At 44.2% G+C, this 22,318-nt stretch overlaps 2 protein-coding genes across 9 annotated transcripts in view; one reads left to right on the top strand and one right to left on the bottom strand.

The window, feature by feature from the left end:
• The window catches only part of LOC147826196 (uncharacterized), a 94,755-nt gene that overhangs the window by 61,989 nt on the left and 10,448 nt on the right, over positions 1 to 22,318 (bottom strand). The window lies entirely within an intron of this gene.
• Tbc1d7 (TBC1 domain family member 7) lies at positions 1,078 to 20,018 on the top strand. 6 transcript variants are annotated; one of them, XM_004847678.4, is made up of 8 exons: positions 1,100 to 1,247; positions 2,986 to 3,105; positions 4,542 to 4,622; positions 7,840 to 8,027; positions 13,199 to 13,336; positions 16,972 to 17,117; positions 18,442 to 18,571; positions 19,534 to 20,018. In XM_004847678.4, exons 2-8 carry the CDS (start codon positions 2,994 to 2,996, stop codon positions 19,618 to 19,620), a joined length of 882 nt encoding a protein of 293 aa, XP_004847735.2. In that variant the 5' UTR covers positions 1,100 to 1,247; positions 2,986 to 2,993; the 3' UTR covers positions 19,621 to 20,018. The 6 variants fall into 6 exon arrangements, with proteins under 6 accessions (XP_021116303.2, XP_004847735.2, XP_004847734.2 ...); XM_004847677.4 differs by lacking the exon at positions 1,100 to 1,247 and adding an exon at positions 1,528 to 1,729; XM_021260642.2 differs by lacking the exon at positions 1,100 to 1,247 and adding an exon at positions 1,535 to 1,799.

Raw genomic sequence — 22,318 nt, 5'->3', positions numbered from 1 at the left:
AGGTAGGATGGTAAGAGCAGGCCTCGGAAAGGGGACATCTGAATATGGCTGAGGAGGACAGACTATCCACAAATAGGGAGGGACATAGGGCAGGAGAGTTCCTAGTAGTAAATGGGGGCGAGGTAGGAGGAGACATATTGTGAAAAGCGTGGGAGGCTATTGTTCTGAAGACTTTTTTACTTTGAGTGAAGGGGGAGGGCATTGTAAGATTTTGTGCGGAGATTTTTTTAAAAAGTGTCACCTTGTCTGAAAATTGAGAACAGCCTTAAGGAGACAAATCTCCTGTAGAAATTTCTAAATATTCGGTTTACAAGTTCATCAGAAAGCATAACGAAGGACAGTTAAAAGTAGTCATATTGCTGTCGAGATTTTGCAAATAGCAGCTGGTGCACATACCTCCCTCCTGTGTCACATACGAGGCACCAGGCCACCCCGTTTATGCACGTTCTCATTTAATCCTTTTAACGCACTAGTTAGAGATAAGATTGGATAAGTTAGGACTTGCCCTAAGGCTAGGTAGAGTAATCAACTCCTGGAAGAATTTCCCACTTCCCGAGGAGGCAAAGACAGGGAAGTGCTCTGCAGCCAGGCTAGGGTCCTGCGATGTTAAAAGCCACTTTAAAGAGTAACTTTATGCCTATTGAATCTAATAACAAATTGGAGCGTGCATTTCGCGAATCTTTTTTTTTTTTTCACATCATTTGTAACCTATTTTTATAGTATTTTACCTGAGAGGCTGAATATACAGACAACAGCCTGGCCATGTATAAAACAGAACCCTGATCTTATTAACCTGTGCAGAAAACCAGCTCTTCGTCTACAAGAAAAAGCCCAGGAGGGCCGGGGATTTGACTCAGTGGTTCCGCCGCCTGCCTGGCAAGCGCAAGGTCCCGAGTTCCATCCCCCGTACCAAAAAAAAAAAAGCCCAGGAAACCAGCCCGCTCTGTCACACCTGCAGGAAGACAGCCTGCTGTCTCTAGTGACAACCCAGGAAGCGGAAGTCACTTCTGTAACAGCTGACCCCAAATGGCCACGATTCATTTATAAATAAGTTTTCCTATCTTCTGTCCCTGCTTCCGACTTAGGACCAACTAGGGAAAGCCCAGCAGCCCAGCCCCTCCCCGCTCGCGTCAGCTCCCCTCCTCCGCCCGCCCTGAGTTGCTGCAAGAGACTAGCGCCGGGGGCAGACGGGCTGACCCTCTGGCGACGGCCAGCTCTGATGAAACAGCTCTGCAGCTTCTCCTTTGGTTGGTTTCCATTTATTTCAACACGCCGGGCCGTCCCCGGAAGGAGCTGGAGAGGCACGGGCTGGGGCTCGGGTCTCCTCCATCAGGGACAGGGAAGGGTAGGAGGAACGGGGCCCCATGGCACGGGGGCCCATGGCACAGGGCCCCGGCCCCCGGACGGACCAGCGGAGAGGACACCCCTGCTCCTTAGAGCGTAACCGCCGCCGCGCGGGGGGGATGGGCGGAGCTTCCTGTGCACGTCCTCTGCGCTAGCACGCGTGCGCTCGGCTCCCGCCCCCGCCAGGGCTGACGTCCCATCCGGCGGCCGGTTTGGCTGCGGTGGTGTCGGGGTCGCGGCTCCTCGGCCGGCCCGGCGCGCGCAGGTGTCCCGACGCCGTCTGCCCCCGCGCGCCCAGACCCTGCGGTCCAGCAGCGCCCACTGCCTGGTTTCCGCTGCCTCCCGCGGACCCTGGCCCCAACCCGGTTGTGTTTCCACTGCTGAGGTGAAGCGTACAGAATTTCGACAGTGGGACTTGGGGTCTGGGACCAGGTCGTGCTCACCTTTCCTGTCAGGTGGGCAGCAGATGTCACTGACAGTATTTCTGCCAACCGGTCGCCTTTGCCATGCTAGTGCCATCTTAGAATGGCTGTCCTTAGACAACAGGGAGCTTTGAATGCCTTTCAAAAGCAAATCTTCAACTCATTTTGCGCTTTAATACTTTGGATTTTTTTTTTTTTTTTTAAGCATCTGCTCGTTTCCTAAACGAATCCTAATCAGGATATCTTTTCAATAAGGAAGAGACCTTCCGCTGGTCACGGGAAACGTCTCCGATTTTTAATAACTGAGCACTTCCTTTTTGCACTAGCACTTGAAACGTTTGGACGAGGCAGTGCAGTATTTTTTGGGAAATGGATTACATCTTTACTGTTCTTGAAACACCAACATAACTTGAGTTTTTCTTGATGCTATCCCGTCAACACTAGGAAGGTTCTCCGGAAACAGCCGGGGATCACTGAGCTGTTTAAGTCCTCAGGCCAGATTTTATGTCGTTTTTCTACCTCCAGTTTTGTGGCTGTCACCTTTCAATTGCCTGCTCCTGACCCTCTTCTGATTATAATAATGTATATCTACTGGGGGTTTTGAAGTACAGTGTTTAAAATAAAAGAAAAATAAGGGAGGAACTTGTGACTTTTTATCTTTCTAGGACTTAAAATTTTCATTTTACAAAATGCCCACTTTAGAAAGCACAGCTAAGCAAAGGAAAGACAGTTAAAAGCATCTGGGATCCTATTATAGATAATTATTGTTACTATTTTGGAATATAGTCTTAATTTTTAATGTATATTTTGAAAAAACAGAACCAGTGTATACTGTTTCGTAGCCACTTTGTGCTGCGACATACAATCTTACCTGACTTTTCAGTAACTTAGTTCTTTGCCCTTTACAATGGCTACAGAATATCCATTGTGCTAGGAGCTCTGCTGAGAAGAATAGAAATGCTAGTGCATAAACCTTGTGTAGTCTGTTTTAGCACAGAGCCATTGACTTATGTCTTAATTTTTGGCCAAGGTGCACAGGTGAGATTGTGTTAGTTGCATAAATGCAATGATTTAATATCAAGTCCCCTGCAAGAGCCAGCAGTTTATCATAGCATAGCTAAGTGAAAAGGTGGAGAAAATCACTGGCAAATTTTCCATTGCTTTGTTCTTTGTCTCTGTGTTTCCCCTGTTCCCAGCTTTCTCTTTTCTCTCCTCTAAGAATGAAACATGACTGAAGACTCTCAGAGAAACTTTCGTTCAGTATATTATGAGAAAGTGGGGTTTCGTGGGGTTGAAGAAAAGAAGTCATTGGAAATCCTCCTGAAAGATGACCGTTTGGGTGAGTTTTACATGTTTCATTAAGCTTATTGGTTCAGCTGGGGTTGGTGGTGCACACCTGTTATCCCAGCTACTTAGGAGGCTGAGGCAGGAGGATCGCCAGTGTGAGCCCAGCTTTGGCAACTTAGCAATTTAGTGAGACCCTGTTTCAAAATTAAAAATAAGAAAAGAGCTGGGATGTAGCTCAGTGTGAAGGCCCTGGGTTCATTTTCCAAGCAACACACACACACACACACACAAACACACACACGTAAAAGCACACACATGTATGTACACAAAAGCTTATTGGTTCTCAGTCTTCTCAATTATTTTGAGATAAATATCTTCAAAGACATCTAAGGATATTTGTTACTTGTTATATTCTTCAGTGATATAACATCAGAATGTTATGTTTTGAGAAAAGTTCTGGAATTTTCAAATTTACATTTCACTGACAGAAGTTTTTGCAAGGTCTTTTAAACAGTAACACTTGTCCTTATTAATCCTTTATGCTTCCTTTCGTCAGTTTGCAGATATGTCATCATAGCTTCTAGGTAAACTTGCAGCAACTTCAGTCATGATTTGCCTTTGTGGAAATACCAAGACTCCATTATATATATATATATATTTTTTTTGTACCAAGGATCAAACTCGGGTCCTTGTGCTTGCAAGGCAAGCAATGGAACCACTGAGCTAAATCCCTGGCCCGACTGCATTATATATTGATGTTTAGTGATAATAAAGTCAGCCATTAGTCAAAGTGAAATAAATTAAACCCTAGTTTAAAAAGCTTTATTTGCATAGAATGCTATTTATTTGCTTGTTTTTTGTTTTGTTTTTATTTGTGCTGAGATCAAACCCAGGGCCTCACATTTGCTAGGCAAGTGCCCTGCACCCTACCCAGCATAGAGAGCTTTTAAATATCAGAAATATTTCACACCTGATTTTGGTCTCATTGTGGAGTCCATGTTTCAAGTAGGTCTAGTGTTATAATGTTTCTTTGATAAGAAGAATTGAGGGCCAGGACTGTTAAATGTAAATTTTTGGGATCTGAGGACTGATAATACTTCTTATCAGGGTGTTAACTGATGGATCACTAACTGCTTTGACCTTCTCTTCTGTATCTTCATAACAACAACTCCCCAAATAGGCTTATAATGTGGGTGAAATGAGATGAGTTGTTTATTAACTACCACTAATATTGTAAAGAAGGTAGTAATATATGCAAAATGCATCTCTTATACTGTAAAATGCTAATTGTTTTAAATAGCTAAGATGATACAAGACCTGGGCTAAAAATCAGACCAGTATTGCCTTTCCTACATTTGCCGACCATATGGTAGACTTTTCCTGAAGAAATGTCTCAACTATCCTTTCAATTAGAAAAAAATGAAATCCACTTATGCATAGTGTAATTAGCATGAAAAGCTTCTAACTAACTGTATTTTCTTCCTCTAGATATTGAGAAACTTTGTACTTTTAGCCAGAGGTTCCCTCTCCCATCCATGTACCGAGCATTGGTATGGAAGGTGCTTCTAGGTATGAGACCCAGATGTTGGGGAATTTATCTTTGAAAGCATTGAATAATGGGCTTCTTTGTCATGTCACAGTCTGAAAGGGTGGAAGTGGTTAGGATCTTTACTGAGTTTGGGGTCTTCCTCCGGTCGTGACTTAAGCAGAAATACATTAAATATTACTCTAGGATCATCAGCCTGTTAGTGGTGGAAAAGGAAGTCATGTACATTCCTGAGAAGAGGTGTGGCAGAACTTTGGGCTGGGAGAAAGGAGAACTGGTCTGCTCTTTGCTGTGAGCCCGGGCATCTGGAGAAAGACCCCCCTCTGTGGCTCATCTTTCGAATCTGTACAGTGAGAATGTTGAAGTTACTTAGCTTTAAATTTGTTATATTTTGTGATTCTCAGAGTGGAGGTGCCACTTCTTCGTGTGTACTATCAGACTCAAAAAGGAATCGGAGTTTTCTTTTCCTAACAGTGTAAGTAATGAGTTCTAGTGATGAGAAGAAAATGGACTTGCTTAGTTTTTATGGAAAGAAGCAGCCAGCACAGGAGCCAACAGCAGCTCTTTTGAGCCCAAGATGTTTTTCCCTATCATTGTTGAGCCTCCTAAAGCATGTCATACCCATCTATTACCTCCCTCCAATTCTTTCTTAAACAGTTTGTTTGCTATAACCTCTGACAATGGTGAGGATGGAGCTTCATGTGGAATACGAACTGGTACTGCTATTTAATGGGGCTCCCTATGTGCCACTCACAAAGCTGAGTGGATTCCGTCAATGACATGGAGCAGTCCTAGAATTGCTCCCAGTCAGATCATGAGAGCCCAGTTGTACAGATGGGAAAAAGCCTGGGAGGTCCCACACCTGGCCTATGAGGAAGGTCTTACAGTCTGCAAGTGACGGAGCTAGGATTTAAGCTTTTTTTGTTGTTTTTTGGGGGGTTTTTTGGTACCGGGGTTCGAACTCAGGTCCTTGTGCTTGCAAGGCAGGCGGTGGAACCACTAAGCTAAATCCCCGGTGGATTTAAGCTTTTTTGTACAACTCATGTGAAGGTAGGATAGATTATGGACCCTGTTTTCTTTCCCAAATGTGTATTTTCACAACTTGAGAATCCCGCAGCCCTAAATGTGGCTGTGTAATGTGGAGGTGGCAAGAGAATATGAGCCATTCTAGAAAGCCCCACTGAATGCCTCTTGGTTAAGCATCTTCACAGCCTTGTATGCTTCTGTCTGGTAGATCATTCTGCAGTTACGGTCTACAGAAATGGCAGCAACTACATATGTTTTTCCCAGAGCATTTTCCCCCTAAATCTTATTTCCTTTGGTCATCAAAATACTTGCCTTCCCGGGTGCATCTTAGGTAGTCATGTTGACAGTGTCCCTTCTATGCTCGGAGGTACCATGTCTTAGTAACTGCTCCAGGTCGGTGGGAGATGCACTGTTGTGCTTTGCCACATTTCCCGAGTGTCAGGTCCTATCTGGCTTGTTCATTGTCTCTGATTCTCTTGCCTTTCATTATCATGTAAATGATTGTTATTTTCTTGAGGTAAAGACACCAAAAATTCAGAGCTTTTACAATGTGAAGGACTCTTCCTAGCAGCGGTTTTTTTGTTTTTTTGTTTTTTGCTGTGTGTATTTTTCTTGTTTGATTGCTCAGGGATCTTTGGATGCCAGATTCCTGCTAACGTTTTAAGTAAATATCAGAAAGAGACTTTTTAGGACCAACCCTGACAAAATAGTTTAAGGTGTAACATGGGAGGCATTGTGCTGCCTGTAGTAGTGTAATCAAGGTACAGTTGTTTAATCTGCATTAGTCCAGGTGTGGAGGACAGTAATGTATTCCCTTGGCTTCTCTGAAAGCCTAGCACGGAGCCCCCTAGCTATGGTGAGTGAAAGTTTGTGTCAGGAAAGGGAACATTTAGACAAGTAGGTTAGTTGGACACCTTTGAGCTCATCTACCTTTTGTTTCCCAGAATACTGGAACTGTGGTGTTTTGCACTAAAGAGTGAGCCGGAGTCAAATGTACTAGCTTGCACTGATCCTAACTTAGCATGGCCAGGTACTATTCTGAGTGCTTTCTGTATATTGATTTATTCATCACAGCACCTGCCTTAGGTTAGGTATTGCTATTCCCATTCTTCAGCTGGAGAAGCTAAGCCATAGGGAGACAGAAGAAACTGTCAGAGGGTCCCCAGCCAGTTAATCGTAGAGCTAGAAACTTTGAATCCAGAGTCTGTGCTTCTGTACAGCTGGGTAACCTTGAGTGAGGCTGGAATAAATAACTGTTTTGCCTTGTAGCAAAACAGAGCTTTGGAAATTCATCGCCACCACTCCTCAGATGTCTGTCCATGATTTCCTTTTCTTAGGAAGATGCTTGGGGCTTGGACTCTGCAGAGAACATCATGGAAATGCTTGTCTGTCCCATCTCCTGCCTCTGCTAAATTTGGAAACAAGAGCCCAGAGGGATAGGCACATTCTCGAGAGTCCTGGGCTTAGCAGACCTGAGATGAGAGCCTAGAGTTACTGCAGGCATGCCCAGTGGTCCTCCCCACTATGTGTTTACGATGTCACTTGCTTGCAGAAGAGATGTGGTTCCCATGCCATAGCCTAAAGAGCAGATGCCATGTTTCAGTGGAGTAAGGAGCATAAACTGCCATAGAAATGCAGTGTAAGGTGACCTCATCAGTGAAGATCGGGGACTTCTCTGGCCCCGAAGAGAGGATCCTTCATGAACAAGCTTTGACTGCTGTCGGGAAGGAGGATTGGACAGGCTGCTGGTTCTGAGGTGTAGGAGGCCAAGTGCCAAAATGGGAGAGAGGGCCCTGGGGGCGCAAGGTGGCGCCAGCCTGACAGCTCTCCTGTGGCTGTTATCATCTTGAAATTATGTGATGTGCTTATTTCAAGGCTTTCATGATGCCATTTCATTCCTCTTTAATATCAGTGATTAAATGTCATCATTCTTGGGCCAGGGATTTAGCTCAGTGGTTCTGCTGCCTGCCTTGAAAACGCAAGGTCCCGAGTTTGATCCCTGTACCAAAAAAGAAAGTCATCATTCTGATATTGATAATATACAGCCCTTGAGATTCTTACAGTGAGAGTTGCTAAAAGAATCTACGTGGTGGTAAATGTTTGTATGAAGTCTGGTCTAATCCTTAGGCTGGATCTCACAGGGTTCTTTTTAGTAGAGGTACGGTTCGAACTGGCCTCTTAGTATTTTGCCCATTTTGTTCTGGGTCTTTATAGGGATCCTGCCTCCCCACCATGAGTCTCACACCCAGGTCATGATGTACCACAAGGATCAGTACTGTGACGTCCTTCACGGCCTGAAAGTGATTCGCTTCGTCAGTGATGCCACCCCTCAGGTGGAAGTCTATCTTCGCATGTATCAGCTGGAGTCTGGGAAGTTGCCTCGAAGTCCCTCCTTTCGGCTGGTTAGTGAAAATCTTGCTTGATATCTAATTTCACCTCCCCCATTACTAGGGATTGAACCCAGTGCCTTTGTCTTGAGCTACCTCCCCAGCCCTTTTCTAATCTTGAGCCAGTGTCTTACTAAGTTGCTAAGTTGCCCATGGTAGTGGGCAACTTATGATCTTATGATCTTCCACCTCAGCCTTCTAGAGTGTTAACTCTTAACTGTCCCATTTGGCCAACCTTTGATTGCACCATGTTTTGCCTTGAAAGTTTCAGTGGCTTCTCAGTCAGTAAAATGAAAGCAACCTGTCTTTGCATGCTGTCCATGGCCCTGTACATGCTGACCTAATCTGCCTTATTTTTTAAAAAATACAGTTTATTTCTCAATACTGTAGTCACACATTGCTTTCAGATGGGGCTACGTTCTGAGAAATGTATCATTGGACAGTTTCATCATCGTGCAAACATTATAGAACATACTGACTTGAATTAGAGAGCTGCAGTGTCACTAGGCAATTTAGACTTATTGGAGCACCATCATATTTTGGGCCCCTTGTCATCTAAAACGTTGTTATGCAGCACATGATTATAATTTCAAAGGAAAAGAAAAGTTGCAAGAATTCCTATACACTCTTTGGCTGGATTCCCCAGCTGTTAACATTTATGACATTTGCTTTGTCATTTTTCTTATATATGTGCACATACTTCCTTTTTCAAACCTTTTGTGAATGAGACCCAGACATGGTGTCCTATGTCCTCAGATTCTTTCACTTCTAAAAATGACACCCTCAGTAGTACAGTCATCAAAACCAAGAAGCCAAAGTTGATGCAGTATTAACATCTCACCTGTAGACTCGATTCACATTTGACCAGTTGTTCCTGTAATGCCCTTTTTCACAAATACACAATAAAAGTTCTGGTTGAGGATTCAACCTTGGATTATAGATTGCGTAGAGTTGTTATATTGTTTTAGTCACCTCTGATTTGGGTCTGTTGTCTTATTTTTTCCTCCTTGTCATGCCCTTGACACTTTTGAGGGGTGTAGGTCAGTTATTTTGCAACAGCCCCTCACTGTGGTCTGGCTGGTGCTCCCTCCTGGTTATAGCCTGGTTATTTGCTTTCGGCAGGGACCGTACCTGGGGTGATGGCTAGAGGCACCCCTTGTGGATTTGTCCCATGAAAGGTTCACTTGTGCCTGCTGGGTTTTCCGCTGGAGATTTTTTCCCTTCCTATTACTATGTCCCTTTGTGGAGAGAGACTTTAAAACTGCTGTGTAGTTATCCTAGTCCTTACTAAACTTTTATCCATGAGTTTTAACATCTGCTGATTTTTTTTTTAAGTTTTAAGAGAACTTTATGTTTTAACTTTTCACCTTTAAATAATTTTGGGTGTACAAAAATGTTGAAAAAAATAGTACAGCATCACTCAGAACTCTCAGCTGCCACCTCTTACATAACCACGGTCTAATGATCAAAACCAGAAAATTGGCCTTCATACAACACTCAGAGCTAAGCTCTAGACCATACTGAGGTTTTGCTGATTGTTCCACTGATGCCCTTCTTTTGATCCAGGATCCAGTCCCCGATCACACCTTACCTTAAGTGACCATGTCTTAGTCTGCCTTAATCTGGAACAGCTCCTCAGACTTTTCTTGTGCTTTCATGACCTGGACACTTTTGAAATGTGCTAGCCAGTGGAGCGTTTCTGATGTTTCCTCGTGATTGGAATCTGGCTGTGCACTACTGGCAAGAGCACCACAGAGGTTGCTGTAGCTTTGATCAGTTATGAAAGTGGTGTTGCCAGCTTTCTCCGCTGTAAAGTTACTATTTTCCTATGTAATTAGTAAGTAACCGGGGGCAAGGTACTTTGAGACTTGTAAAAATCTACCCACTCACCATTCTTGCCTAAAACAATTTTTACCATGGTGGCTGCCAAATGGTTAATTTATTTTTCATTCCTTCCACATTTAGTTGGTTTTCTAACATAGAGAAGAGTTTTCCTTCTTGTGTTTATTGATACCAGTATGAACTTGTGGAGCCCTTTTTTATCCAGTGCCCTATAATCAGTGACTGCTGTTAGTTTTGGGGCTCAGACTGTGCCACACTTCGTCAGCGGCAACCCCTTCCATGCCTTTCCCATCAGTTTGAATATTTCCTGCCTTTCTGCCACAACAAGATGCTCCGGGCTCATTTTGTACTTTCTGTGCTGCAGCTGTGGAATCAGCCACTTCTTTTTGCAGGGGAGTGTGATATTTAGAAACCAAAAATAAGATACCATGTATGTTCATTATTCTAGGCTGTCATTGTTTCTAGACTGTCTCAGTAGACAGAGGTAGGAAACACATGTATGTACACACACATTCACGTACATCTGTCTATATATCTGCATACATGTTATAGGTAGGGGATTTTTGTTTTGTGTTGTTTTGGCACGGGGGATGGAACCTGGCCTTGCACTTGCCAGACAAGTGCTCTGCCACTGAGCTATGCCCCTAGCTCCAGGTGTGGTCAAAAACCACAGTGAATGTTTAAATTTAAATTTACAGTAAAAGACACATTGGCGTTCATACCCCCACAAATAATCCCCCTCGCTTCACACACATATCCCATCATTCTTGCCACTTTTTGAAGCAGTTCTGGAAGCCCTCTTTCCTGAGTGTCCTTAGTTGCATTGTCATGGCTGTCTTGATGTTCTGAATCGATTCCAAACATTTACCTTCCATGGTCATTTTGAGGAAAAGCCAGAAGCCTCGAGGTGCACCTCTGGTGAATAAAGTGGAAGAGGACACACTGTAGTGTTTTTAGGAGGCTGCTTTTCCACTGAATAGAACTAGGCAGCGGCACTCACTGTATTTCTGGTGCCACCTCACTAAGACACTCAGGAAAGAGGACTTACAGAACTACTTCAGAAAGTGGCAAAAATGATGGGATGAGTGTTTTAAGCAAGGGAAAGGTATACTGAGGGGGATTAATGGCAATGTGTCTTTTACTGTGGTCATTTTCAAAAATATTTAAACATTTACCATGACTTTATATTACACCCTGTATGTTATGTATATGAGTGTATATAATCATACACCTACATACATCATACCTATATATGCCTAAGATTTGGAGTTCCTACTGATGCGTTCGATTTCAGTCCAATATCACAAACTCATTCCACCCTTTACCCTTTCTGCATTTGCACCTTCCCTTGACAGCACAGATGTGAAAGGGCTCTGCTCGGCCCTGATACATTCACTTCTCTGCTTCCTTGCTCTTTTCCTACAAGTACCCAGCAGCACCAGCCACCTTGACCTCGACCTGCAGGTGCCTCTGGCCCCTTGGCCCTGGACCTGCGGGTCGAGGTGGTCCCTGGCTGCTCCTGTCCCCTCCAGCCCTGACCCTCATCAGCCTCAGCCTCCACTTTGGCCTTGCCCACCTGCTCTGCTGCAGTCCCCAGCTCCAGGCCGCTTTGTTCACTTCACCTCCAGCAAATCCCTTACCTCAGTTCCTTGGGCTACTTACTCTTCGGGAGAGGAGGAAGAAGTGGGCAGGCAGAGGAATAATTATAGATTTCAAGCTTTGGTTATTTTGCTGCAGTTCTAGCTGGGCATTTTAATGGTTTGTTTGGCTAAAACAGAGTGAATGGTTCAAACAGGGAATTGCTTGTAAGTTTTGCTGATCCACAAAATCAATTTATTGGCAGATTAGACTGCAATCCGTAATAAAAATATTTATTTTTATTTTTTGAATTTAATGATATAATACTCATGGACCAATCTTAGAGCTAACAAAGGTAATTGACTTTCACTGAAAATTTATCAAGAGAGAGAAATTTTCGAAAAAATAGTTGGAACTTGTCACATCACTATCATGGGGACAATGAAGTTGCCAATACGGCACACGAGTCTTTCAGTTACAAACTAAATTAGGATAACCTGTTAGCTCCAGAAGTGTAAACGGTAGGTCTTTACTCAGTTTGTCCTGCTCCCAACCAGACCAGGGCACACTTGCTATTCAAGTGTTTGGGTCCCTGTCTCCCCAGTCACCAAGCCCTGCTCCTTCTTTATCCATTAGTGAGACTGTGTGGTGATACTCAGGCAGAAATGTAGCCGGCCGAAGGGCGTTGGTCCTCTTGCTGGAAGAGGGAGAGTTGGTGACCTCCAAGGGCATCTAGCATCAGACCCAGGATTGCATGGGAGTCTAAGAAAGGAGATTTCTCTTCCCTTCTCTGACACATCGTTGCTTAGAAGAATTAATTTTCTATGATGCTATTATTCTCAGTAATTTATAGAATACTAACAATTTAAAAGAGTGCCTAAAAGTGAGATACTTTTATTAAAATTGAATTTTGGATGTAACTTGGAATTTTTTTAGGGAAGTAGAAAGATGCTTAATTTCATTTTAACATTAAAATGGATCAGCTACGAAATCCTAGATGAAAATGTAAAGCTTTTCTGTATGATTACAGTGTCGGAAAACAAAACAGATTTCCAGACAAAGTTCCAAGTGCTTATTATTTTTTTTTTCCAATGCCTGGGATTGAACCCAGGACCTTTGCACATGTAATGCAGGTGCTCTAATACTGGGCCAAATTCCCAGCCCAGGTTGCAGTTTTTATAGGATTTCTCTGTTGAAATTTACTTGAGGCTTTACTTTCATGTTCTGAGTATTGATGCACATTCTCTTGATTCCTCAAGTTCTGGTTCTAGAGACTTTTAAATTTAGGAGCTTAAGATAGGGCAGAATTCTAAATATATGCATGAATGCTTTGAAATAAAGCAAACTCCCTAAAAGCAAAGCAGAAGTCCTTCTGAAGTCCTTCAGTATTTGCAAACTACTCTGCTGACAAGTGTGTCCAAATACATGCTGTTTAATCACATACTTTTGGAGGAGATCCTGGTCTAGCACTGTGAGTGATTCTGGGTGGAGAGAGTCAGAGACTTGCTCCCGGTTTGTGTTGACTTTGTGATGAGCTCAGTGTTAGAAGGTGGAGGCTCCCTAAAAATGAGTCCTTAAACAGCACCTCTTCAGATAGATTTCTAAAGTCCCTCATCTCCCCGCCCCACTTCTCTTTACTATTTTTTGATCAGACTTTGACTTATTAATACAGCTTTTTCAAAAGTGGCAAGGTTTCATTTTTATTATAGAACTGTGTCTTCCTCTCTTCTCCCGCCCCCTCTTAAGATCTTCTATGAATCTTTCAGGAGCCAGAAGATGAAGTATTTCTTGCCATTGCTAAAGCCATGGAAGAGATGGTGGAAGATAGTGTGGACTGCTACTGGATCATCCGATGCTTCGTGAACCAGTTAAATAACAAGTACCGGGATTCTTTGCCACAGCTGGTGAGGGGTGTTTTTGGCTAATTATTGGGTGAGTGGTGGAGAGAACCTAACCTCCTGGTGCTGCTGTAATTATGAGTGGACCCTCTGCAGCCGGGGCTCAGTAAATGCGTCCTGTGTAAAGCCAGATAGTGAACTTCTCCAGTGTGGTGGCCACAGACCTGTCTCTGTTGCTGGAGCCCAAAAGCAACCATAGACATGACATGTACTAAAGAGTGCCAGGTCTGGAACACAGCATTGCAGGCTACATTTTGACAGTGTTTGGTCTATAGTATCCCGTATCCTGGCCCAGAACCCACTGGCTTTATCTAGAATGACCCTTCTACATGTATTATGTAGGGTTTGAGTTTGCTGGCATGTACTATAATGGGAGACCCAAGTAATGGAAACTTGTAACCGGAAGTCCAGAGGTGAAGCAGACCACAGGTGGTGCTACAGCACCACAGTATGGACTCCTGTCATTTTGCTCCAGCATTAGACACAGTCCTTCCAGTCCTGTTGGTCCAGAAGCCATGAATGAGATCTGTGTTCTGGGCAGGAAGGAAGGGGAGGGCAAAGATAAGTGTGAGGGAGGAAAAGGGAGAAGCCCGTCAAGTCACAAGCAGGCTTTCCTTGTGCATGTATACAGATGCTCCTCAGCTTATGGTGGGGCTGCATCCCAGTAAACCATCATAAGGCGAAGATGTAGTTCACTGCACCTTCTGAACATCAGAGTTTAGCAGCCACAGTGTGGGTGGACTTTCTTCGTGATTGTGTGCCTGGATGGGCAAAAGAGTGTAAGACCATGTGCCAGCAGCCTGAGCTAAGACCCAGATTCAGAATTCCACCTGCACTTTCTCCTGAATGCGTATCACTTTCAACATCGTTGTCAAGTTGAAAAATCTGCAAATTGTCGTAAGTCAGGGACATGTGTGTTAGTGGCCAGCACTGTGTCACTTGGCTTTCTTCTGTGCAGCAGAGGCTGGGCAGCAGGACTTTTAAGAGCCTGGTATGTGGTGATCTGGAGCGACCCTCTTAGTGAGGAAGCTGCCTGGATGGGGCAGCTCGGCGCCAAACCCCGCTCGCATCCCAGGAGCAGAGTGGCCCTTGGTTTGTGGCATAAGCCAGTCTTCCTTGGCGATTCTCTTCTTTCCAGTTTTTCCCTTCGTTATATCATTTATAAAAGTGAATTTGTCTTTTTTCTTAAATCACTGAGTCTATTTGAAAACTTCTGAAAGTGGAAACTGTGACCCAAGGTGCCAGGAAGGCGAGGGGCAGTGAAGACAGCAGATGAGCTGCGAAGACCATGGCACAACTGTGCCCCCTGCCTATGGAAGGGACAGGAGGCAGGAGCCTCCAGCCTCAGTTCTTACGAGAGCAGTTTTTACATATTTCTTTCATTCATTTATCCATCTATTTATTTATTTATTGGTACTGGGGATCGAACTCCGGACATTGTGCTTGTGAGGCAGGCGGTGGCACCACCGAGCTAAATCCTCAGCCCCTTACATATTTTCATTGCATAAAATTTGATTCTAGGATTTTGAGATTTTTATCCACTTAGTTGATTTTAATAAAAACACTTTAAGCATGGAATTGGAGCCTAAGTAAACATAATGTTTGTTGCCTAATTAAATCAGAAGGTCTTAATCATACTGTGATTTAATTAGCTTTTTTTATTTAATATTGAAGTTGGCATTTTGATAAATTATGCTATATCTAAAAAAATTATTTTGGGAACCCTAAATAATAAACGAGTAGATTCTCAGAAGAAACCAAACCACCTAGATGAGCCCGAGTTGCCCTAGATCTGGGCCAGCACCTCCACTCCCTTCCCGAGCAGTGAATGCTGTCACCGGCCTGCTCTGCCTCCTCTAGGCCTTTGCCTGCTTGTGGTTATATCAAGTGATATTTTAAAAACACGTGAGCAGCCTCACACTGTACATACGGCTATACAATTCTGTTTTTAACTTGGAGAACTTGGCAAGTTTGCACAGCTACATCACTGCTTTTTGGTCCTGATTTCCCACTAGTGTACCTGGGAGCTTTTGAAAATTCCTATGACTTTTCCTCCTCCACTGGGTCAGTTAAATCAGAATCTCTCGGGTGGGGCCCTAGAATTCTAATTTTTTAAAGATTCTAGGCAACTCTGAAGTGTGGCTAGGGTTGAGACCCACTCATTTAGAACTGCTTTTTTTCTAATTTAGTTATAGTACTTCCTGTTATGCACCTGCCCATCCTAACAGCCACACACCGGACAGTAACCTGCCCTTGTACATGGTCACCATGTATACGCATATCCTCTAGGCTGCTACTTGGAAGGGAGTGTGTGAGTGAAGGAGACACTGAAATTCTGTTTATTTCTTAATGGCCATATGCTCTCCAAAACACATTATGAGGTCTTCTGTTTTCTACTTGTTGCTTATACCTGACAGTTCCGATCTCATAAATCTTTGTCCATCTGATAGTGAAGATGTTACTCATTTTAATTTACATATCTGCAGTTTCTAGTGAAGTTGAGCAGCTTTGCAGATTTCTGTCACTTTCTTGGCTTTTTTTCCTTTATAAGTGTGACCCATATACTCCGGATGTTTATGCTGTATTTATACATATATTCCAAACACTTTCTCACCGTTTGTCATACAAAGATTTTAAGGTTTGATACACTGAGACTTGTCAGTATTTTTCTTTTGCTTCTTCTATAGCTTAATGAGCCCTTTCCAACTCCCACATTAAAAAATGTGTTTTCTCTTAGCTTTCTTAGCTCCTTGAACATTTTACAGTTAGCCCGTTAACTTGGCAGGGATTTCTCTTTGTGCTTGGTACCAGACAGAGGGGGAATTCACTCCTGTACTTCACTGCAACGTCACAACTCCTGCTAGCTCACCTCTGACCTCTTCCTTTTCCCTCACCTGGCTTGTGTGTGGACAAGGTGCTTTGTGTCAGGCAGGGCTAACTTTGCTTTATGAATGAATTACGTCATTTAAGCATATTATTTCTATGTTTACCGGTGAGGCTGCTGAAGCACAGAGAAGCTGAGTCACTTGTCCAGGGCCACACAGTAATCACTAGAACTACCACTTACACTCTCAGTTCATCCTTTTAGTCACAGATTCAAAATGCACCTGATTCACTGGCCACTTTTCATCACTGTCTTTTTTTGTCACATTCTTCCATCTTCCTCCCATCCTAATCCCACTCCACTTCTTTGGTCTTAGCCTCCCTCTTTCTCTTTGCTTGCCATCCATCCATCCCATCCATCCCTCCTGTCAGTCTAGTCTAGTCTAGTTTAACCCACCGAAAATTGACTGCTCCAGACCAGCCAGTACTGTCACAGGCTCTTCTCAGCTCCTCAGAATGACTGAATTATGGTTTGGACTTTCCTGAGGCTGCTGGATGTGGTTTGTGCAGTAAGCACCAGGGTGACTGACTGTTTTGCCTGGGGTTGGCCTGGACTGAAGAGTAAAAGTGTGTCCAGGGGAAACCCCTTAGTCCTGGAAGCTGGGCCCGCTCTGGAAACTGCTGTGTCACAAGTGACTTGGATGGGTGTACGTTTTGTTTTCTAGCTCTTCCTTGCATGTTTTTTCATCATAGGCTGTAACATCAGGTGACATCATGTCACAGGAAGCCACTGACCTCTCTTCCTGTTTAATCTCTAGCCAAAGGCTTTGGAACAATACTTGAATCTGGAAGATGGCAGACTGCTGAGTCATCTGAAGTCCTGCTCTGCAGTGTCCAAGCTGCCCTGCGATCTCTGGTTCAAGAGGTGCTTTGCGGGATGCCTGCCTGCATCCAGCTTACAGAGGCAAGTGTTTCCTTCCAAGATGCATCGGGAGCCTGAAGTCAGAGAGGAATCCTGGCCTTTCCTGCAATTGTCCCTCAGCACATACATTTGTTTAGTACAGGTTCGAGGCTAAATTCTCTAGCAACTACCATAACAGCACATGATTCTGCTTATTATTGGATATGCTCTTTGATTGAGCACCTTCTGTGTGTTAGGTGCTATATAACAGTCACATCTGAAACAGTGTCCAGGAGCTGGTGTAAGCAGGAGCTCCTTTTTTCTAGAATTGTGGTAGATACTGATCTAGTAGAAATCTTGGTATTTCTGTTTCTTCATGGTACCTTTAAAAAGGAGCTGAAGGCACTCAAAGATCTGAGAAGTGAACCTGCTTCTCTAAGCCAGTTCCAGTCACCTGTGGTGGGTGTTTCTGAGTCCCGGCCCCACCCCTCCAGGGCTTTATGATGTGGTTGGGAAGAAATGCAGGACACGGGGGAACATTAGAACACAATACAGAACTAAGTGTACAGACCGGTGATGGCGAACCTTTAGACGAGTGCCCAAACGGTAACCCAACCCCACTTATGTATCACAAGGTGCCAACACTGCAACTAAACCTGAATACTGAGGTTTTAATTATAAAAAACAACTCATGCATTAACATGTTTTGCTGTAAAAGAACAATAACATTACATGCCATAGGATTACCACCTGTGGTATACATGATCATATCAACTTCAAAAGTCTTGGGAGTTAGCAGAATAATTAGAGTAGAATGGAACAATAACTGCCTCCTTAAGCCCATAGAGAAGTTTACGGAATCTGCTCCCAGAATCACTGGTAATGAAATTGACTTTCTATCACATTTCATATGCTTCTTTTGCTATTGTCCCTTATATGCAATAATTATATGAATGTTACAGAATATTAATAAAATGCAAACTTTAGGACTTTTTTCATTCCGTGAAAATGTCAGGTTTGGAATATGAGGAAATGGGCATTTGGTAGATTCTGAGGAGAGCATAGAGTGTGTGTGTGTGTGTGGTGTCAGGGATGGAACCCAGTGCCTGGCACATGTGAGGCAAATGCGCTGTCACTGAGCCACATCCCGAGTCCCAAGCAGTCATTTTCAGTGAACTTTTTTTCTAACGCTGATTCTATCTGGAGTAGATTTCACATGGCTCATCTGTTTTGCTTCTGATAATTCTTTCATAGTCATTCCCTGAAGCTTTTACTTAAAATAGGAATAATTTGATCTTATTTTCTAATTTGAAAACATAATTTATGTTTATAGGTAAACATGGATTTCAAACCTATGTAAATTGATTATATCTCTTTATTTTTGTAGGGTTTGGGATAAAGTTGTAAGTGGATCCTGTAAGATCCTAGTTTTTGTAGCTGTGGAAATTTTATTAACTTTTAAAATAAAAGTAATGGCACTGAACAGTCCAGAGAAGATAACAAAGTTCCTGGAAAATGTAAGTGTGCATTTGATTTGATCTTGAATCTAGAAATGAAGTCAGTTTAGCAAGCCAGATTTTCCTACTACATTAAATTATTGCAGAGAAATAATACCTTATGTTTGTACTTCAAAAAAAAAAAAACCCACTTCTCTCCCTGAAACATGGCAGCGTGAAGTTGGCCTGGGGATTATACTTTGTATCCTTCTCTCCTCGAGGGTTGCTGGGTCTGCCACTGGGGACCAGGACCTCGTCCCCTGTGACAACCAGCATGTGTGTCAGGGACAGGAAGAGGTGAGATCTCGCTGTAATTTTTATCAGTGGAAAAAGGATTGTGTTATTTCGGGGAACTTGTGGCCCCTTTGATTTCTGTTACTATTGCTGACGTAATTCCAGTTGAGTTTTTAAGTGTCCTGAGTATTATCTTAGTGCATATTGAAAAAGGTATAAATGAATTAGCTTTTCCCTCTGTGTATCCTGGACTCTTCTGCTAGGGAAGAAGCGATAAAGAGTATGTCAGGGATGAGACCCAAAACCTGTGCCCCTTTAGTCTGTATAAACATCTGGACAGTGGCTTGGTAAATAATCAGCACTAAGTGACTGTGTTCACTAATGAATCCTCCTCCTCCTCATAATCAGCGGTCAGTAGTGCCAGGCCTTGGATTACTCCTGTCCTCCTATACACAGCAGGTGTCTGTCCCCCCTTTAGAGATGGGGCTCTGGGCTCCAGGGAACTCTAGGAAGGGCCCACCGATCAGCAAGCAGCACAGGCTTTGAACCTGCACCAGTGCAGTCTGACACCAGAGCCGCTCAGTATGTCCTCAAGTAGCATTGAAACAGTCCTTTTATGCTATCACTTTCTGGAAAAGTGAAAACTTGCATGGAAATACTGTGCTGTAATTTTTATGCCATAGTGAATGTGAGAAGATTCCAAAGTTTGAAACCTAGAAATTTCACCCAGGTTGCTTTGCCATTCGCAGATTCCCCAGGACAGCTCGGATGCCATCGTGAGCAAGGCCATCGACTTGTGGCACAAACACTGTGGGACCCCGGTGCATTTGGCCTGACCCTTCCCGGGGGCTGTGGCCAAGCCTCAGGCTTGCCTTGAGCCTTCTGTTCTTGTCAGCTGACCTGCCTCACTGATTGCAGTGGTCTTTTGCTCTGGTGCTCAAAGTGGCATGTTTTTTCCAGTAAAATAATTTAATTAAAATACTTGGTGTTGCTGTGTTGTGGAGCATCTTTTGGTTCCACGAGAAATACAAAAATTCACTTGGGAATGGTATTTTTAAGAGTTGTTAGAAAATGCTTCCAGTTTGCAAAGCAGCACAGACCAGACCTGGTGGGTGGGTGCACGAGCCAGCAGTGTGGCACTCGGCTGCTCCACCCTCTCTCATTAGCACCGAGCTGCTTCCTTTCGAAGGTCTATTTCTGGAATAAAGAACAACTTCCTGTTGTTGACACCCTAGACTTGGCTTTTGTTGCTGCAGAACTTGTGTAAGTGTGAGCTTGCTGCCTTCTCAGGCTTCATCTCGCTAAATACAACCCTTACATTTCCTTTTGCTTCTCTCTGTGCCAGTTGGGATGAAGCCTTTGTTGAACAAAATATGTAGAAATTTACCAAGGAGGACAGAGTACTTGTCTTGATACTTTGCTGGGCTCCTACTCTTTCCTGATGGGACGTTAAGTGTTGGGCTGGACTTTGGGGATCCCTCTGCAGCACACAGAAGCGGAGCAGAGGAGGTCCTGGCAGGTCAAGGTTAATAGTTAATGACCCTTGGGCCATATTGGGCCACACAATGGTCATATTCATGGGACAGTGTGGACTTTGCTCTGCCACTGGTGAGTGGAACGGGCCCTTTGTTTCAGCTCACTCGGCTGTCAGACCTGCAGCGCCTCAGTGGTGACCTGGGATCTGCACCCCACCCCTAAATGTGTGTGTGTGGGACGGTGAAATTACGAGGTTACAGTTCTGAGAACCCAGTCCCTCTCTCCTGTGTAAAACGCTGGTTGAGAAAGAGTTCAGAGAAAATGGAGTTTTGAAACAAGCTGGTACTTCTTTCCATGCCAGGTCCAAGAATATTTAATTTTTCAAAACCCAAAAATCCACCTGGAAAGAGAAAGCTCTTAAAGCCAAACTGCTACTACAGTTAATACTTTAAAAATAGACTTGGCGCCAACCCCCTGAAAAACCACAAACCACACACGGAGGAATCGCTGCCCCAGGCCTCTTGGAGGATATTGAAATTCACAGGGAAGGGATGAACAGGAAGTAATGGGACTTCCGTTTCAGAGCTGCCTATTATTTCCATAAACTTTTAGGAAGAAGCCATGCAAGGAACTGATGCTAGTGAATTCCAATTCCAGAAAGGAAAAAAAGAATTCACATTCTCTCAGCAAGAGAATTTGAAGCCCGTGCTTTGGGGAGCTCCTGCCTGGATGCTGGGCGGGGACAGGGACAAAAGACAGATGTGCAGGACCTGAGCTTTGGCAGGGGAGGAAGCGAGGGCGGAAGTCCTCAATTCAACCATATTTGGCTGAGGTCCATGTGATCTGAAATGAGCTGCTACTGCTGTACTGCCCGGCAGAGGTAAAAAATAAATACTCTGCAAATATATTTCGTCCCACTCACTTTGCTAAAATAAAACCTTTCTGGCCAAAGGGCGTGGGGTGGAGATCTTGTTTTATTGTTAAATGAGTTCATGTGATAACATCAAGAACTTGTTACACACACACACACACACACACACACACACACACCTGTTATCTCAGCACTCGGGAGGCTGTAGCAGAAAGATGGCCTGGAGTTTGAGGCCAGCCTGGGCTAGAATAAAAATTACTAAAAAACCAAAATGAAAAAAGTTTATTAGAAAACTAAACAGCAGGGGATTTTTAAGGCCATCTGTGAGGACAGTGAGTAGATGTGGACCCAATTTCATTTCCAGCCAGGATTTTATTTTGAGAGCTTAGCTTCTGCCTGCTGCCCTCAGGAGCAGCCCAGTTCCTAAAAGCAACGCCCACGTTGCCTTTCTTGAAAACAGGAAGCTGTGGGATGTTTCCTCCGTGTGAAAACCCAGTGTGTTGGTCACGGCCACAACTACTGTGTTGTAGGTAAAATGTGGATTCTCCCTCTCCCTCAGGAAACAGGAACTTAACATGAGGAATTTTACTTTCTACGCTTTTCCTTCTAGAGATTTGACACAGATGGGAGACTCTTGAGTGCACCTGCCTAGGAGATACTAGGTGCCAAGGACCACGGAGTATGCATGCGTGGAATGTGTGGTGTGCGTGTGTACACAGGTGAGCATGTGGCCTTGCCTGGTCCAAGTTTGCCTGGACAGACCATCGGCACAGTGAGCCTCGAGTGTGGAGGCCGATGCAGGAAATGAGCCGGGTGCCTAAGAATGGAGGGCTTTGCTCATGGAAAGTTCCAGCCTCCAGGGCCTGCGAGTCACATGTGCTGAGTGACGGCAGCCCCTCACCCTGCTCATCTGTGAGACCTGCCTGTCCTGCCTTGAACTGTCCCTGTTCCTTGTCATGTGCTCATTGCCTCCCCACCGCTGTGAGCACAATGTGAAGGGAAGGCTGTGGGAATTCGGAGAAGGAAACAGATCCTCTGTGCTCGGCTGCATCCCGGACTCCTCTCTTGCTCAGATGCCCGAGTGACACTGCTGAGACGCCAGGCCAGGCCAGGCCAGGCCACCCTGGGGCCCACGCCGCAAAGGTGTGGACAGAGAAGCGTCAGGCTCTGCGGTCCGGCGCTCCATG

The sequence above is a fragment of the Heterocephalus glaber genome, unplaced genomic scaffold, assembly GCF_053883595.1.
Source record: "Heterocephalus glaber isolate CG9 unplaced genomic scaffold, H.glaber_assembly_v1.0 deba00001472, whole genome shotgun sequence".
Classification (NCBI taxonomy): domain Eukaryota; kingdom Metazoa; phylum Chordata; class Mammalia; order Rodentia; family Bathyergidae; genus Heterocephalus; species Heterocephalus glaber.
Note: the sequence above shows the minus strand (reverse complement) of the source record. Positions and strands in the feature narration are given on the sequence as shown.

What these genes read in the sequence shown, in the direction of transcription:
- Tbc1d7 (XM_004847678.4), top strand. Translation starts at nt 2,994, where the DNA reads ATGACTGAAGACTCTCAGAGAAACTTTCGTTCAGTATATTATGAGAAA. An exon ending in GGGATTCTTTGCCACAGCTG is followed by an intron (nt 13,337 to 16,971) that starts GTGAGGGGTGTT and finishes TTTAATCTCTAG; the next exon opens with CCAAAGGCTTTGGAACAATA. An exon ending in TAACAAAGTTCCTGGAAAAT is followed by an intron (nt 18,572 to 19,533) that starts GTAAGTGTGCAT and finishes TGCCATTCGCAG; the next exon opens with ATTCCCCAGGACAGCTCGGA.